The sequence below is a fragment of the Coptis chinensis genome, chromosome 5 (assembly GCF_015680905.1).
Source record: "Coptis chinensis isolate HL-2020 chromosome 5, ASM1568090v1, whole genome shotgun sequence".
Lineage (NCBI taxonomy): Eukaryota > Viridiplantae > Streptophyta > Magnoliopsida > Ranunculales > Ranunculaceae > Coptis > Coptis chinensis.
Genome location: NC_141460.1, coordinates 91,503,817 through 91,520,782, shown reverse-complemented (window position 1 = coordinate 91,520,782; position 16,966 = coordinate 91,503,817). Strand labels below are relative to the sequence as shown.

Below are 16,966 nucleotides of genomic sequence, written 5' to 3'. Positions count from 1 at the left end.
GAAATTTTTTCTTCAAATTTGAAGAATATACTACCACCACCTAGAGATGCTCTTAATTTTTATAACCCATACGTCTGGAGGTTCCCACTTACAACAAATACGTTTTGGTGCCCTCGGTATAGCTTAAGTGCTAGTTCCCATCTCTAAAGCACTTTAGTATCTGAATTCCAGCAAGTTCCTTGGGTTGTTTTTAGGCATTTGATGCATATCTGCATCTTGTAGTAATTACATCAACTCATCTGGCAAGAAAAACCACAATGGTAAAGGAAAAAATAAAAATGTCCCAATAACCTTCAAAAACAACAGTACAAGCACGCTCAAAACATGATGAATCCCACCTGAAGACAAAATGCCCATAACGAATATGACAGATAGTGGACTACATGATATGGAAGCCAGACAAGAAAGAGGAAAGTCAACTGTCAGTTCAGCTCATGAAGTTACAAGATGCAAAAATCAGATCGAAATTGTGGTGGTGGAAATATTGTGGAACTCTTTCGTACATTAAAAAGAAACAGCTACTGCATTGAAACTCTTAGATAACTGTGCAGGTACAGACAATCGCTCACAAAGAAAAGGTTTTAATTTTGCCTCCTGGTGCTACCTAGGGTGTCACAAAAAAGAAGACATAAACCATGTTTTCTGGGAATGCAGTTTTTCAAGGGAGATATGGGACTTCGATATCTGGCATATTCAACTTCAGTCAGGGATTAAAGAATTCTAAAGATGCTATGCAAGTTGTACCAGGGATTACAGTAATAGTGCCAATTTTATAAACCAAAACTTGTACCAGACAAACAACGAAACATTTCAATGCAATAGTGACTTGCAGAGGAAAACTTTTATTTCAGGAAATACACCATCTTAGGCACAATAAAGCAACCATTACATTTTTTCTTTCTTCTATTTCTCTGACATTGATACAAAGAACCCTTAAAACACAAACTGGAAAGATACAATTACTCCACAAGGTATTCTGCTACCACTGGCCACCTTCTCAGATTCATGTCTTTGACCAACTTGTGATGATTCGACAACATTCTGCTTCAGATCCATTTTCCCTTTTACGAGGAGGCAGGATCATCGATCTTTTGACGCTTAGAATCAACTTTATCTTCTTCTTCATGACCCTCAGACCCATTAATTGCCAGAGGACCCAGTAGAGACACATGTTTGCTTGTGATTTGACGACCTGCTCTAAGCTTAGGGCCCCAATGCTTTTCAGGATTGGGGAGGAAGCGAGCCACCTTTTTGGCTTGTGCTTTGCTGAGGGAAGCAACTGCTCGAGCAAAATCAGCCTTCCATAAAAAGGAGAAAGACAGTAAGCTCCAAATTATATATATGATCCAAAGCCACAAATTTAAAGTTCCAAATTGCATGGTCAAAGTTCCAAACACATATAATCAAAACTCAAGTTATGCTTATTATACGTGGTCAAACTTCCAATTGTACTTTATATCATCCCACGCCATTGGTTGTAGCGTTTATACAGAATGAGTTATTAAAAGATGCCAAGCAGTTTGAAATAATATGGAACCTCAAGGTCTATATGGTGAGTTATTGTCTCAAGTCAGACATCTCATAAACTTCATTTCATGCCGACTTTTCACAGCGAAAAAGAAAAAGAAAGAAGATAACAAACAAGCCAGTATCGTGAGTTGTGACAACAGGACATACTTGCAATGTTGGTTCCTTGGCAAGAATCACAGTTCCAGATTGATCTTCAGCTTGCGCTTTCACAGGATGATTCTTCACCTGTACAAGCAAATCAGAAATCAAGAAGTGAAAATTTGCAAACAGTTCTCCTACCCCTACTTATACTATTCTATGTTATTACCGAGGAAGAAAGACGAGACAACAATTTGGTATTCCTAGTTGTAAAAAAATGGATTCCTAGTTATAATTAAAAAACAGTTCATATTTCAAATAGGAAGGCAAAGGAGACTTGTAACTACCCAGCAACGCATGATGTCCCAAATGACATTCATGGGAGCATCTGACTTGAGTCCCAATGGGTTCACATGAGTTCCAGAGATGCGATATCCTGCATTAATCACTGCAGAGCGAAATATAACTGCAGAAGGGGAAGTGCATTTCAGAGTGGCACAAAGGTTGTGCAGACTCAGAAAGAGAGGGACATCAGGCAACTCCTGTAGGCAGAAAGTTAGTTGGAATTAGACAAGGATATCAAGATAGGAAGAGTGCACAGGAACATTCATATTGTAAGCATCCATCAACTTGAGTTCAGAGTATTCACTACTTAGAACATTTGCTCAACACAAGCAAGAATTTAAAAGTCACTAAACTTGGAAGATACTTAACTTGCTTAAAAAAGGTGGCAGAGTACTACTACAAATTGTAATAGTTCATAGTTCGTCCAAGAAGAGGTTAATGACATTATTTAATGTGATCATCCCGCTTATAGGATACATTGGGAAGTATTTTTATGTGGTTAATGTTTCATTTTACTTTAAATCCATATAAGGAAAGGTGCATGACAAAACTACATGGCCGTTATAAAAGGGACGACTAGAGCTCACTCTATGTTGAAAAGTAATAACAGGTATCATCTCATATACATTGCCACGCTAAGATTGAATTCATTTCTTTGAGAACATGTTTTAGAAATTTAACCACAAAGCTGTCAAATTTCTATTATTTATTACAAATTTCATTCATAAACAATTATGAGTGGCTGGACACCTGCTATGTTAATGCAGTACTAAATGTCTAAATACAATAAGAATACTACAGCATTGTAGTAGTGGTGTAGTGCAATAAAAACACAAGGCAAAACAACGGAAATATACTATTCTTTTGTTCAATCAGCTAAAACCAAATGAGTCACAGATAATTAGCATTTTAAAAAAATTAATAAAAAATAAAATCTATAAGTTCAAAATAAAACTAACAGCAGTAGTTGGTACCTCTGAGACAGTTGTTAAAACAGCAGATATACGATCGAAGGCAGGATAACGGTACTTCATCGATATAACATTTGCTAGTATTGAAGAAACCCATTCTTGATCGTGGATAGGAGCAGACCATATGGGCCCACCAACGTTGTACTTTTTACCACAATCGCTGCACTCTTGAGGAACCACGGGACCAAACCCCGGTAGATATCTGACGCTATTATTCTTCAAAAAAGGAACAGGAAATCAGTAAGGTTCAAACATAAACATAAGGGAAATCAAACTGACCTGCCACTTCTCTACAAAATGGGTTTAATTAAGAGAGACAAGTGAAGCTAATAGCTTTTATAAGTTTATTACACTTCAGACCTCTGTTTTAACTTCTATAGGGCGAGGCAAGACGCTAGGCTTCCCAACTGGCGCCTTGTCGCCTTTGACAACAAAATGCAACAATATTTACTAAAACTGGCGCCTTCGCGGGGCCTTTGGCAGCATAGTTTCAAACAGACACTTGGCAATGAACTGGTTTGCAGAGGAATTAGCGATAACCAAAATAAATGATACAAATGACAGTTCGGTTTGCAAAATAAAAGGTATTCATTAAAAAGATAATCACCCACATTCTTTTGATAAATAGAATAGAAAAAAATAAAATAAAAAACCCTGAGAAATTAATGTATTCATTCACTTGAGGTATTATAGTCTTGAAACCTTTTAGCTAAAAAAGCTGATTCGCATAATTACCTCCTTTCTTTGCAAAACAAAACAAGACAGGAAAATGCAAACAAGCAATCTAACCACTTATGAAAGAAGATGTAAAACCCTTAATACAAAAACGAGTGCATCGGAAAAAGAAATAAATTTATTGGTTTTTTCTAGCGAATCTAGATACTCCTTTTACTTCGTGTTTTTTGACGCTGGTTTGGATCTATGGAAAGAGGGATACATCAAACAACTTCACAACACTTTTCAATGATAAAGCACTCTAACATAAAAGATTGAAACTCAAAATAAAAACAAGTAGAGGCCCTTGAGGGCCTAAAAAATTAATGGGTCAGATTCAGGCGAGAGATGCAGGAAAGTGCAAGTGATACTAACTTGCAAGGGTGGTACATATCTTGTCACCTGAACCATTCTAGATAAAGTAAGACCCAGATATGCCTTACGGGGGTTGTTTTCATTAATTTTACTAGGAAGGAAATAATATATTTGAGCATCCCTTGCACCTAACTGGTAAGATTTAACGAGAAGTGCGATTAGTAGATTAAACTGTCATGGTTGACTTGTATACAGCTATGCTTTTGGGATTCGTGTCAATATATGTCAAAGTTACATGTACTAAGCTTTATCTAGGTGTATTGACAGTGCCTCCTGATACTTGCCAGGCTTACCTATGGTTGACAACTTGACAATGACACATGTATATTAACTCATGTAGCTGTTCATACAAAGCAGCATAATCCATATAACATATTATCTGTGGAACACGATAATTACCTTGGTGACTGTCCTAGCCACACATTGCAGATGGAAAGAATCGCATCCAATGCACTGATAGACATATGAAAGCTTAAGAGGAGTATTCTTCATTGCACCAGCGGAACTGTCATTCACCCATATTGCAAATTCAAGTCAGATACAAGTTTTATGGTGGTATTAATTCTTGAGTCAGTAAAGAAGCTTAGCTGCTATTATAGTACTTTTACAAGAGATAAGCTACTCACGTGAATATTCGCACGAAAACACGGACATAAAAGTCCATCTGTACAGAGAGAACAGGCACTATGTACCGCTTATAACGATTTGCGTGGCTCTGCACCCATGAGACAGGACAACAACGTGTTATTGCCACAAGAAAAAACCTACATAACGATATGATCTGATCAAAATAGCTCTGTCAAAAAGATGAAATCACCTCGATGCATGTAAGGAGAATCCTCAAAGCCATTTCGTGACAATACTTTCCTCTCAGTGGATAGGAACCATATCTAATTTCAAAACCAATTGTTGAAAAAGACTAAATAAGTCAAACAAATTTATCAATTTCAAGGGACAGGAAGCAAGCAGGCTTACTTGGAATAGCAGACCTCCCCATTGCCTCCACACAGCACTGCCATATCAGTCGCTGTGCACATCAACATTCCTCCATCCGCAACAGACTGAACCGCAGAGTCCAAGAATATAGAAGGTGAACCATAAGGATCAAGATCAACCTGTAACAGAAGTGACCAAATGGATCATGTAGAATCTTCACACACAAAGAACAAACATAAAAACAAAAGGTTGTTCGTAAGTAACAACACTACCAAATATGGTGCATTGTCAGTTATTTTTTCATATGCTTTCTCCACAATGTTTTCCTCATCTTCCCATAGCATAGAAATTCTTACTGTATAAGAAACGCTCAATGAGCTTCTAGAAAGAAAATCATAGTATCTGTAATGGTATGGATATTGCATACCACATCGAATTCCTTTGGGTGTGTTAGCATAAAAACACGAGCATCAGCAAGATGAGCTTCCACTTTCGAACAGGCTACTGAACCATTGTACTTTATGTTTCTCTTGCAAGCTTCAACAGATGCTGCAAACAAAAGGCAGCGCACATCACTTAATTCTCAAGATGGGCAGGATATAAGGTGGTAATGATTATAACATAGAAACACAAGCATAGTATCTGTAGCTCGAATTCATGATACTATTGTAGTGGGCAAATATCGTGCCTTTAGGCATTTTATCTGATATTTCAAAGCTTGAGATATTGACATAAAGATCAATATCTCGGTATATTTCGTGGTTATTTCAAACATTTGCAAGTATTGAGCGGAAAAAAAAGGAGAAAGACAATGTACACGCGTCATGATTTGATTGGGTCAAAGCTAATTGAAGACACTATATAAAGACTGGATGAGTAGAAAGAAAGATTCATTCGAACATTCCCACAAAAATTGTTGTAAACTGGAGAGAGAAAGAGAGAAAACAGAGCGATTGTAAAACCACCATTGTTATTCAATAAAAAGCTTCAGTTTACTTCATCTCGACTCTTCAATTCAATTCAACTTCATTCAAATTACATTTCCACCATTCATTTTCAATTACGAACAATTAAAAGAGATTGTTCTTGGACATCACAACTATATCTTCCTTATTTATTTAATTTTTTTTTTTTTCGATAATACTATATCTTCCTTATAAAAGCTCAGAATTTCATTCCAAATATCAAAAACTTAAATTGGATACCTTTATCATTGTCAAGGGCAATAACTTGACCGAGTCCTTCCACTTCACGTGCATAACGCAGAGCTCTTAACCCAGAAGCAGCTAATGCCTGCAAAGTCATGAAGAAAAAGATGCAATGATACAATGAGAGTTTTTATGTGAAGGATGAACTCTAATACTAGAAATACAGAGATAACCCAAATAGATGAAGGGAAATAAAAACCTCTAGAACTTTCACTGCCTTCAGTTCTCTCCTTTTTCCAGCCATCTTCTTGACCGGTTCTTCTGATTCTTCTTGTACCGGCTCTTCACATTCAGTATTTAAAATTTCACCATTGTGTTTAGATATCTCCTCTGATAAAGGTTCAGAACAATTCTCCTCCAATGATAGGTTATGTCCTCTTTCTGTTTTTTTGTTCAATATTGCTTCGTGCTCTTCTTTGCGTTTGGACAGAAAGGTTCTCAGAACAGCAATTGACATGTCTCTGTTGTTAACCTGGTTATTGAAACTTAACAAGTCAGGTCCTGCATATAAAAAATGTTCAGCACAATGAACTATAATCATTGAACCTTTTAACCAAAACTTGCACGAGAGATCTAGGATCCTTGGGTTAATTTTAACGGTTGTTACATAACAGCAGAATCATCCATATTTTTATTGGAGTATTTTTTCTTTGTTGAAGCTAATAATCATCTAACATTTATGAAACGCATACGATGATCTAACATTTCTTCTGCTAAGTCCTAATCATTTCTAAATTGTTCTAATTTTTGAAGAAGACTGTAGGCGTTCCAAAACCCCAAAACGTCACCTTGTTACCACACCAAACTCCCAAGCATTAAATGGCTGAGTGCCTGACACAGATGGGATTCCATAGGTTCGTTGAAACTGAACAAAAGTGGTAGATAACTCTGACACTTATATATACATATACATACATACATACACATAGAGAGAGATAGAGAGAGGTTTAACTTATACTTAATATTTGGTAATGCCATGATCACAGAAGAGTGAGAAGACACAAATCGTAATGAAGTACCTGGGCTTTATTGTAGAAGACTTCATTCTTAGCATGCATTATAATCTCTGCTTCTCCCTCTTTAATTATGGTATAATCATCAGGATCAGTTGACATAATCTGGTTCAAGGTCTGATGTTTGCCTTCAGCACTTACTTCACCCATGTTTAAATAAGATATTGGTGTCTGTGTTGACCAAAAAGATAAGTGGAAAAATCAGTAGTTATGCTTGCAAGTCTTCTTGGAAGCTTGAGGATCTCTGCAAACAAGCATATCAAATTCTTCATCAACGCAGAGTACATACATCAGCTATTTCATTTCTATTTATTTCTCAACTGATATATCTGCTAGTTTCCAAGTCTCAAGTCTCAACCAATACAACATTGAAAAGAAATATGCAAACTAATTATCGCAGTGAACAGAACGAAACTTAATAGCTGACATGTGGTGAACTTCACTAATTAAGAAAATTCAGTTATATGAACCTAACAAATATTTTTAGAGTGGAATGCAACCTCAAGATTATAGTACATTGATTCTTCTTTTCACTGGAGAATCAAATAAGAGCAAGGGAATAGATTCAGTGTTTAGCAAATGCATGGCCTTCCTATGTTGAAGCTCTAGTGATCCAATAGTAAGGTACATCAGGGAAGTATATTACACTAATGAAAAGTGTAAAGATGTCTTGCTTGTAATTCATTCAAAAGGTGAATGCAATGCCAACTTTCCCATAACATATCTAGTTGTGGCATTACAAGTGCTCATAATCCAAATTCTGAGGTATCCAAAACTATATAACTTTTTTTTTCCCCATGACAATTAACCTGTACAATCAAACACATCCCAAAATATATAACTTCAAAATTTCACGCAATACATTTCGATAATAACGACATTGGGCTTCTTTCAATATATCATTACAATCCTTAAAGATTGTATCTTTTTGGTGTCTGTATAAGAATATAGATAGAATAGAAAACTAATAAAGAGAAGAAAGCAATCAATTCCACTTACTTGAAAATTTTGTGTAGCTACGTACTCAATGTTCAATTCTCTCTGCCTTAGCAACTTGTCTTAATTATTATTAATCCTAATTTTTCTTCTTTCTTATTACTGGGCTTATATTTTTCAGTGAACTGTATGTGTAGGGTTTAGGGTTTTAGCAGGTGTGAAACTTGAACACCCCTAACAGGCCCAATCTTATGTTGGGCCTATATTTTGCATATCAGGCCCATTTGACCCCCAATTTGTCATTACCCAAAACCCAAAATCATGAAAGTTTGTAAAGGTGTCACATCTACTATCTATATACTAAATCTGAGACCTTTAAAGGAGGATTTTTTTCATCTATGTGGCCTCTAATATGAAAGATAGTATTTTCTAATAGCTTTACAATATGAGAGAACCTTAACAATTTTCTATTATATGTGGCACTCTAATATGAAAAGATAGTATTTTATCCATAATCCATATCATATCACAACATATCATATCCATATCCAATAACCTCTTTGGATTTGAGTATATTTCTAATTATATTTGGAGAGTTTGGCAAGTAATGTATTTCCAATTCTTATATATTTGATCAAATAAAAAAAAAAACTAAAAAATATAGGTGATTTGTAGAAGCTAACCTCAAATAATATTTAACGGAAAATCTGAAAACTGGATGCAAATGCAAGCATTAAACTAATCTTAAAAAGTAATTAATAAAAAATTGGAATATGGATAGAACTGCATTAAACTAATCTCAAAGAATAATTAACGAAAAATTAAAACTTGGATGCAAATATATCAAACTAACATCAAAAAATAATTGTCGAAAAAATCAAAAACTGGATGCAAAAAACTAATCTTAAAAAGGCTAACCCTCAAAGATTAAATTAAAGAATAATTAAAATCAAAAACTGGATGCAAAATTTGTATTGAGCTAACTTCAAAAAAAATTAATTATAAATTGGAAACATAATGCAAATGCAAATCGTTAACTAATCTTAAAAAGTAATTAACGGAAATCGAAAACCGCATTTAACTGCAACCTGAACTAATCTCAAAAATAAACTTGATGCAAAACCTCAAGAAATAATTAACAACAAATCGAAACTGAATGCAAACTCATTGAACTAACCTCAAACAATAATTAACGGAAATCGAAATCGGAAACTAAATGATGAAAATACAACTTTATCAAATAATAAATGAAAAATTGGAAACTTGATACAAATGCATTAAACTAATCTCACGTAATAATTAACGGAAAATCAAAATGAATGCAAATGCATTTAACCGACCTCAAATAATATAACAATTAACAACAAAAAATTGGAAATTAGATGCAAATGTATTAAGCTAACCAAAATGAATAATTAACGAGAAATAAGAAATTGGATGCAACTGCATTAAACTGATCTCAAAAAATAAATAACGGGAATTGGAAATTGGATGCAACTGCATTGAACTAACCTCAAAATATAAATAACGGAAAATCAGAAACTGAATGCAAATGCATTGAACTAACCTCAAAATATAGTTGGGTTGTATGTTGTGGGAATGTCTCGATAAGTATAGTTTTGCATTTAAAATGGTATTTATCTTATCTCTTTCAGTATGATTGGGAACTCCTTGCTATTCAAGTAGCTTCAATATATATGAACTTCGCCTTATTAGGCAATCTCATAAAACTTCAATCAAACTTCTATTATTAAACAACAAAATGAAGTTGAAGAGTTTTATCAAAGTTGAGTTATTTTTTTTTAATGGAGAGTGAGGTTTTCACGTTATAAGAAATTTGGTCGAGTGATCAATATAATATTAATATATAATAGTTATGCATATTTGCAAATATTTTTAAGAGTAATTAATATAACAACACCCGTTCGTAGATAATCTTTGAAGATTCCACATAGTGAGTCATGCATAATTTAAATAATAATTAATGGAAAATCAGGAACTGGATAATCTTTGATGATCCCATGCACATAGTAAATTAAGCATAATTTACTTTTTATGTCATGTTTGCAAGGACACTACAGATGAATCACTAGAAGTTAGTATTATACACCTCATTGGATAATTATAAGGAAATCGAAAACTGGATTCAAATACATAACTGAGTTCAAAGAGTAATTAACGGGAAATCGGAAACTTTATGCAAATTGCATTAAACTAACGATAGAGAGTAACTAACGGGAAATTAGAAATTGGATGCAAATCTTTTAAAAATATTTAATGGAAAATCTGAAATGATATGCAAATACATCAAAGAAACCTCAAATAATAATTAATGGGAAACCAGAAACTGGATGCAAATACATTTAACTTAACTAAAAAAATAATTAATAGAAAATCAAAAACCGAATGCAATTGCATTGAACTAACCTCATAAAATAATTGGTGGGAAATCGGAAACTAAATGCAAATGCATTAAAATAACCTCAAAAAATAGTTAACGGGAAATCAGAAACTGGATATAATTGTATCGAACTAACCTAAAAACATAAATAATAAAAAACTAGATGCAAATGTATTGCACTAACCTTAAAGAGTTATTAATAGGAAATTGGAAACTGAACCCAAATACAATAAACTAATCTCAAAGATTAATTAACGAAACATTAAAAAATGGATGAAACTGCACTGAACTAACCTAAATGAATAATTAACGAGAAATTATAAATTTGATGTAACTGCATTGAACTAACCTTAAAAAATAATTAACGGGAAATCGGAAACTTGATGCAAATGCATTGAACTAACCTCAAAGAACTATTAACATAAAATCAGAAATTGGATGTAACTAAATTGAACCAACCTCAAAGAATAATTAACGGAAAACCAACAATTGGATACAATTGCATTAAACTAAAATCAGAGATTAACTAACGGGAAATCCAAAATTGGATGCAAATGCATTAAAATAACCTCAAAAAATAGTTAACTAGAAATCGGAAGTCGGATGTAACTACATCGCACTGACCTCAAAGCATAAATGTCCACTTTTTTAGCCTCCTCACATGAGTAATTACAAATAATTAGGAACCCAAAACAAAAGTGAGTTTATAAAAACAGACTCTTACATGTATGCAAACTGTATAGAAATTGTAAACTATCGAACTAACCTAGAAAAACAATTAACGAGAAATCAGAAACTGGATACAGATGTATTGAAATAACATCAAAGAGTAATTAACGAGATATTGGAATCTGGATGCAAATACAATGAACTAATCTCAAATACTAATTAACAAAACATCGAAAACTATATGCATCTATATTGAATTAACTTTTTAATGAATAACTAACGAGAAATTATAAAATGGATGTAATTGCACTGAACTAACCTCAAATAATAATTAACAGAAAAATCGAAAATTTGATTAAACTACATTGAACTAACCTCAAAGAATAATTAATGAGAAATTAGAAACTGGATGCAACGTAATACATTAAACTAATCTCAAAGAATAATGAATGAAAAATCAGAAATTTGATGCAAATGTATTGAACTAATAACCCTAAAACATATTTGTATTATATGTAGGGGGAATAAATGTCTCGACAAATATAGTTTTGCATTTCAACTAGTATTTATTATAATTCTTTTACTGTGATTGGGAATGTCTTGCTATTCAAGTAACTTCAATATTATCTTCGCCACATTGGGCATTCTCACAAAACTTCAATCAAACTTTTATTATTAAACCTAACAATAAAAAGAAGTCAATGAGTTTTATCAAGGTTTGATGTTTCCTTTTTATAGAGAGTGGTGTAAGAAACTTAAATGAGTAATTAATATAATTTTCATATCTCATAGCTATGCATAGTTGCTAATATTTTTTAGAATAATTTAATATAACGACACCCATTCGTAGGATACGTTCATGTGATAAAAATTTTCAAGTGGGAGTAGTGTATTCTTTGAGGATATAGAAACAATCAATCTGTTTTAGTGATTTGTACACATTAGTACGTAAGCCGAACGGTGATGATTTACCGCTAAATTACCATAAATCTAATAAAACTATTATACACGCTAGATCAAGTTTAAGATAATTTCATTTGAAAATTACGGATTAATATTCTAAACCACAAAGTGAGGAAGCTATCTCAATTTGATCCTTTAGTTTCCAAATAATTATGCACCAAAATCGCTGCTCATTAACGTATTTCGGTTTATTTTCAATAAAAATATATTCTAATTCGAAAATTTGCCGCCGTAATTTTCAAATTGAATTTGTGTGAGACATTTTGTAAAACTTTTTCAGCACACAAAATATTTAATAGATCCCGGTGTATGCCCGGGTCCAAAATCTAATAAGAAACTATAAGAGCATTTCCAATGCAAGTCACTATGGGAGAAAATTGAGAGTTTTCACCTTTGTGGACTAGAAAATACTTGCCCAATGCAAGGGTGACAGTGACTTGTAACTAAGTCATAACGAGGGTAGCAGTTGCTACCGAGATTGTCACTGAATTGTGAGTTTCGGATGGAACCTTTTATTCCGTCTCGTGTGTTTTTTTTATATTTCATTCCGTTCCGCGTGTTTTTTTGACTTATTTTTCTTTAGGATGGGATGTTTCATTCCGTCCGCTCGTTTTTTCGATTTTTACATTCAGATGACGGAATCAAACATTCCGTCCGAGGTTTAAAGACATCTCTACATTGGGCAACATTTTCTTGTTTTTTTATCACAAAGATAGCAAAGATGAGAAATAGTTCTACGTGGAGGTGAAAAAAAGTGACTTGCATTGGAAATGCTCTAAAGAATGGGACTCAATCTGAGAGTAGACCATGAGTTTATCAGGTCTGTCTACCACTTTTCCCCCCTAATTCCTAGGAGTTGTCAACCGGCTCTGGGCCACAGTGGGCAATTTATTTGCAGTAGTTCTAGGCCACAAATCCCACAATGGGCTGTCTTTGCAATTGGGGACACATGCAGCAGAAGACTTAATACGGCTAAACATTTGTTATTGCGCTAACCTTTAGTATAAATTCGAAAACTCTAGTAATTAGCGCCACTTTCTTGAAGTTTCTGAACATTCTCCTTGTATGACACCCAATAAGGTAAGTTGTGATGTAAACTTGAAGACCGACAACATCAATACAAGAAGGCAACGTATCCTTATTAAGGCAGTACGGGTAACGCAAAACGTCCATATTAACCCTGTATATGTAGGTAGAAAATATTAAGCCAGTATATGGAGAAAAAATTCGCTCTTAAGTACTTAGGAGCGAAAAGTCTCCTAACCACCCTCCACCACATATTCGCTATCTTTTTATCTATTTATTAAAATGAGTTAATTAAAATCTAATAAAATATTTATTTTATTTTCTCTCTCCAAATCATTCCATTTTTTTTTCCACAAATTTTTTAATTTTTTTGTGTTTCCATAAAAATAAATAAATTATTAATTTCAATTAAAATTTAAAAATTTGCATATATGTGTTGCATATTCTTAATGGGGTTCTTCTTAGTTCAATTACAACACGAATTTCTCAAATTTATTTTGTATTGACTATTATCATCAGTATTTTGGGTTGTAATAAAATTGCAATTTGTAATTGTATTTACGTTTCTTTAAGAATTATGAATAAATTTAAGAGTTTTTTTTATAAATGTTAATGTAGTTTTTCTTTTTTTTAATGTAGGATTATTTTTTTTTTATGGAAACACAAAAAAATTAAAGATTTGTGGAGAAAAAAATAGAATACGTGTGTGGAGAGAATAAATAAATATTTGGTTTGATTTTAGGCCCTACATATGCAATCTTTAAAAATGAAGGTTTTTTTTTGTGGTGAATTGGGACTTACCGACTTTTAGCTCCTAAAGAACTAATTTTTAACAAATTATTTTTAATGAGGTTTTAAAATAAGTTTTAATTAACTTAGAAACGGTATCACTTTAATAGGAGATCTAAACATCACCATTCTATGATAAAAGCCATTAAATTAATTTAATCTTAAAAAATTCCTATAATCTAACTACATATTTCTATTGTTAAAAGGAATTCAACTTTGAAATAAAGAAGATAAATTTATGTTTTAATAAGTGCTGGTTTTTTGGCTTTTAATATAGTGCTCCAAAAATACGTGCAATAACGTGCATTGTCTTTAATATTAAGATATAGATTTGGTTTGATGTTAATTAATTACAGTTAATCAATAAATAACAAGAAGATGAATGTGTGGTGAATGGGTGCTTAGGAGACTTTTCGCTCCTAAAGAGCGAATTTTTTCTCCACTATATATAGGTAGAAAAATAAAACTTTCCAAAACTTACAAACGATATCACTAACTTGGAGATCTAAACATCACCATTCTATGATAAACTGCCATTAAATTAATCAATCTTATAAAATCCTATAATCTAACTACATATTTCTATTGTTAATCGAAATCCAACTACTTGACATAGAGAAGTAACTTTCTAATTTCCACTGTGCTGCGTGCTGGTTTTTGGCTTTGGAGTATAGTGCTCCATTGAATCCGTGCAATAACGTGCATTGTCTGGTGTGTCAGATATATCATTCGAATTGCCCTGCGAATCTTTAGCGTCTTTAGTGTCCGCGAACATTATTTTATTATGCTTTCCTAGACAAAACAGTAACAATTATAATTAGAATAAGAAAAACATGCACGATTATTAAACAACAGTATTTAAAAGGAAAAAATGAATTTATGGGCATCCAACTTTCGATTTTAACAATATGAGGATTCTATCTATTTGCCATCCAAATAAAGTAATAGAATGATTTGTTTTATTAAATAAATATATTATTATACTTTATTTTCAAAATATTTTTATATATGTATATTGTGGTCCATTACATTTCACTTTTTATTAAAATATCACATGGGTAATTGTAGTTAATTGTAATTTTTCGTTTCATTTTTAATTTTAATTTTTTTTTGCAATTAAATTAATTTTTATAGTAGTCCATGTGTGTAATTGAGTGTCCAAATAAGCTTCCGTTAACGATTTGAGACGGAACTCCCCACATTGTTAAAATAGAAAACCACAATGCCCATAAATTCATTTTTTCCATAGTATGTTAAAATAGAAAGTATTTTAAAAAGAGTGTGTTGCCCACTATGTAAAATTGGCCATATTTGGATGCTTAGAAATTTATTTTTTCCTATTTAAAAATTGAATGTAGTCAATTGAGCAATTTTGTTTTGCCAAGAGAGCCGGGGGAGCACAATAAAAAGATGGAAATTAAATTAGAAAAAAAGGAAACTTGACCAATAAGTCATTTGGTTGGAATCGTCCAGTTTTTATGGGTCCTATTACTCCGGACCCCAATTTGTTTTGGACAGACTCAAAAAAAAAATATATATATATATATTACAAGAATTTGGTTTGGTTTTGAAAAATCTTAAAAAATTACAAATTATTTCCAAAATAGTTGGATGTCCCCACTCCAAAATAGTTGGATTCCCAAACCCCACACTTAAACGGCCATTTGGAGTCGTTTGGACTGTGCCCCAAAAAGAAAAACACACCGTTCAATTCAAACGACTTAAACCAAACGATTTGATGTTGTTCAAAAAACGAAAAAAATTTTTGGATATTTTTCGAAGTTCAAATCCCAAACGTGACCATGTCGCACAGATTTGGATTTTGAAAAATATAAAATTATGTTTTTTTGCCTGACTAGAAAAATCCCCAACGACATGTCGACATGGCCACATCGTTTTGGAATCCAATTTTTTGTGACTAATGACATACTTGTAATAATTGTTTTTTTATATAGATTTTTTGAGACTAATGACACACTTGTAATAATCGTTTTTTTGGGGAGTCTGCCCAACACAAATTGGGGGTCCGTTAGTAACAAATACATTTTTTATTATAGCAACAGTAAATTGAAAAACTTGTCAACATTTCTTAAAATTATTAAAACTATTTGATTAACTGTAAAATGAAGTAAGTGGATCCAAATCAATAATAAAGTGGATAATTGTCAACATTTCTTATAAGTTGAACATCAATATCTTGCACGTAGGATAATTGTTTGGACCATTTTTAAGCAGATATACTTCCCCAAATGCTAACGCTGCTATTCAAATCGAGCTAGTTGGGAATCAGTATTATTAAAAAATGAACAAGTGTTACAAGAAATAAAACTAGGTGTAGGAAGTGGTAAAAGAAGATGAAGATGGCTTTATGTCAGCCATTTCCTGTCACCATAATGAGATGATATGTAATAGACTTCGTTAGTCAAGTACTTAGGTTGTCTCTATGTGAATCTGTCGTAGGTGAGATCCTAGTTCTCCATTAATAACTTCCCAACTTCTTTTTAGGCTCCAATGTAACTTATTGCTGAATGAGTGTACAGCTGTCTTAAAATCTGATTGTATCCAGTTTTTCATCCATCCTCTCTCTCTCTAATGCTAAGTCCAATAGTCAGGCAAAACACTAAATTTCGCGTAAAATGTGATCCAATGGTACATTAAAACGTTATCCCGCCAACACTATTGTTATAAATTTCGCTATGTATACAGTTACTTTTAACGATATAGCGTATGTTATGCACGCCAAAACGAGTGGCGGGTAAGAAAAAAAATCCAAATAAAGCTGTATGCCACTGTGAATAGCGGTTAGAAATTTGATTAATTTTGAAATAACTCTACATGCCACTCACTGTGGCGGTTAGAATTCAATTAATATTTCCACCCGCCACTCCCAATAGCATTTTTTTTAATAATTAATTTATTCAATTACCATTCTATCCTACAAGTCTACACGCCACTCACTGTGGGTGTTTTTTTTTTGGGTAAAATGGGGAGATAATTACCTACATGCCTGTA

The 16,966-nt window shown here is 32.9% G+C and overlaps 1 protein-coding gene across 2 annotated transcripts; it reads right to left on the bottom strand.

Annotated features, from left to right (window-relative positions):
• Nucleotides 1-750: 750 nt before the first annotated feature.
• LOC147500037 (tRNA (guanine(26)-N(2))-dimethyltransferase 2-like) lies at nucleotides 751-8,301 on the bottom strand. Of its 2 annotated transcripts, none has more exons than XM_086561752.1 (13): nucleotides 8,170-8,301; nucleotides 7,177-7,414; nucleotides 6,357-6,629; nucleotides 6,155-6,242; nucleotides 5,377-5,498; nucleotides 4,989-5,128; nucleotides 4,831-4,903; nucleotides 4,640-4,728; nucleotides 4,413-4,518; nucleotides 2,928-3,140; nucleotides 1,956-2,150; nucleotides 1,678-1,755; nucleotides 751-1,298 (listed from the first exon to the last, which is right to left on the bottom strand). In XM_086561752.1, exons 2-13 carry the CDS (start codon nucleotides 7,318-7,320, stop codon nucleotides 1,065-1,067), a joined length of 1,755 nt encoding a protein of 584 aa, XP_086417878.1. In that variant the 5' UTR covers nucleotides 7,321-7,414; nucleotides 8,170-8,301; the 3' UTR covers nucleotides 751-1,064. The 2 variants fall into 2 exon arrangements, with proteins under 2 accessions (XP_086417878.1, XP_086417879.1); XM_086561753.1 differs by having other exon boundaries at nucleotides 7,177-7,341.
• Between the last annotated feature and the right edge of the window lie 8,665 nt (nucleotides 8,302-16,966).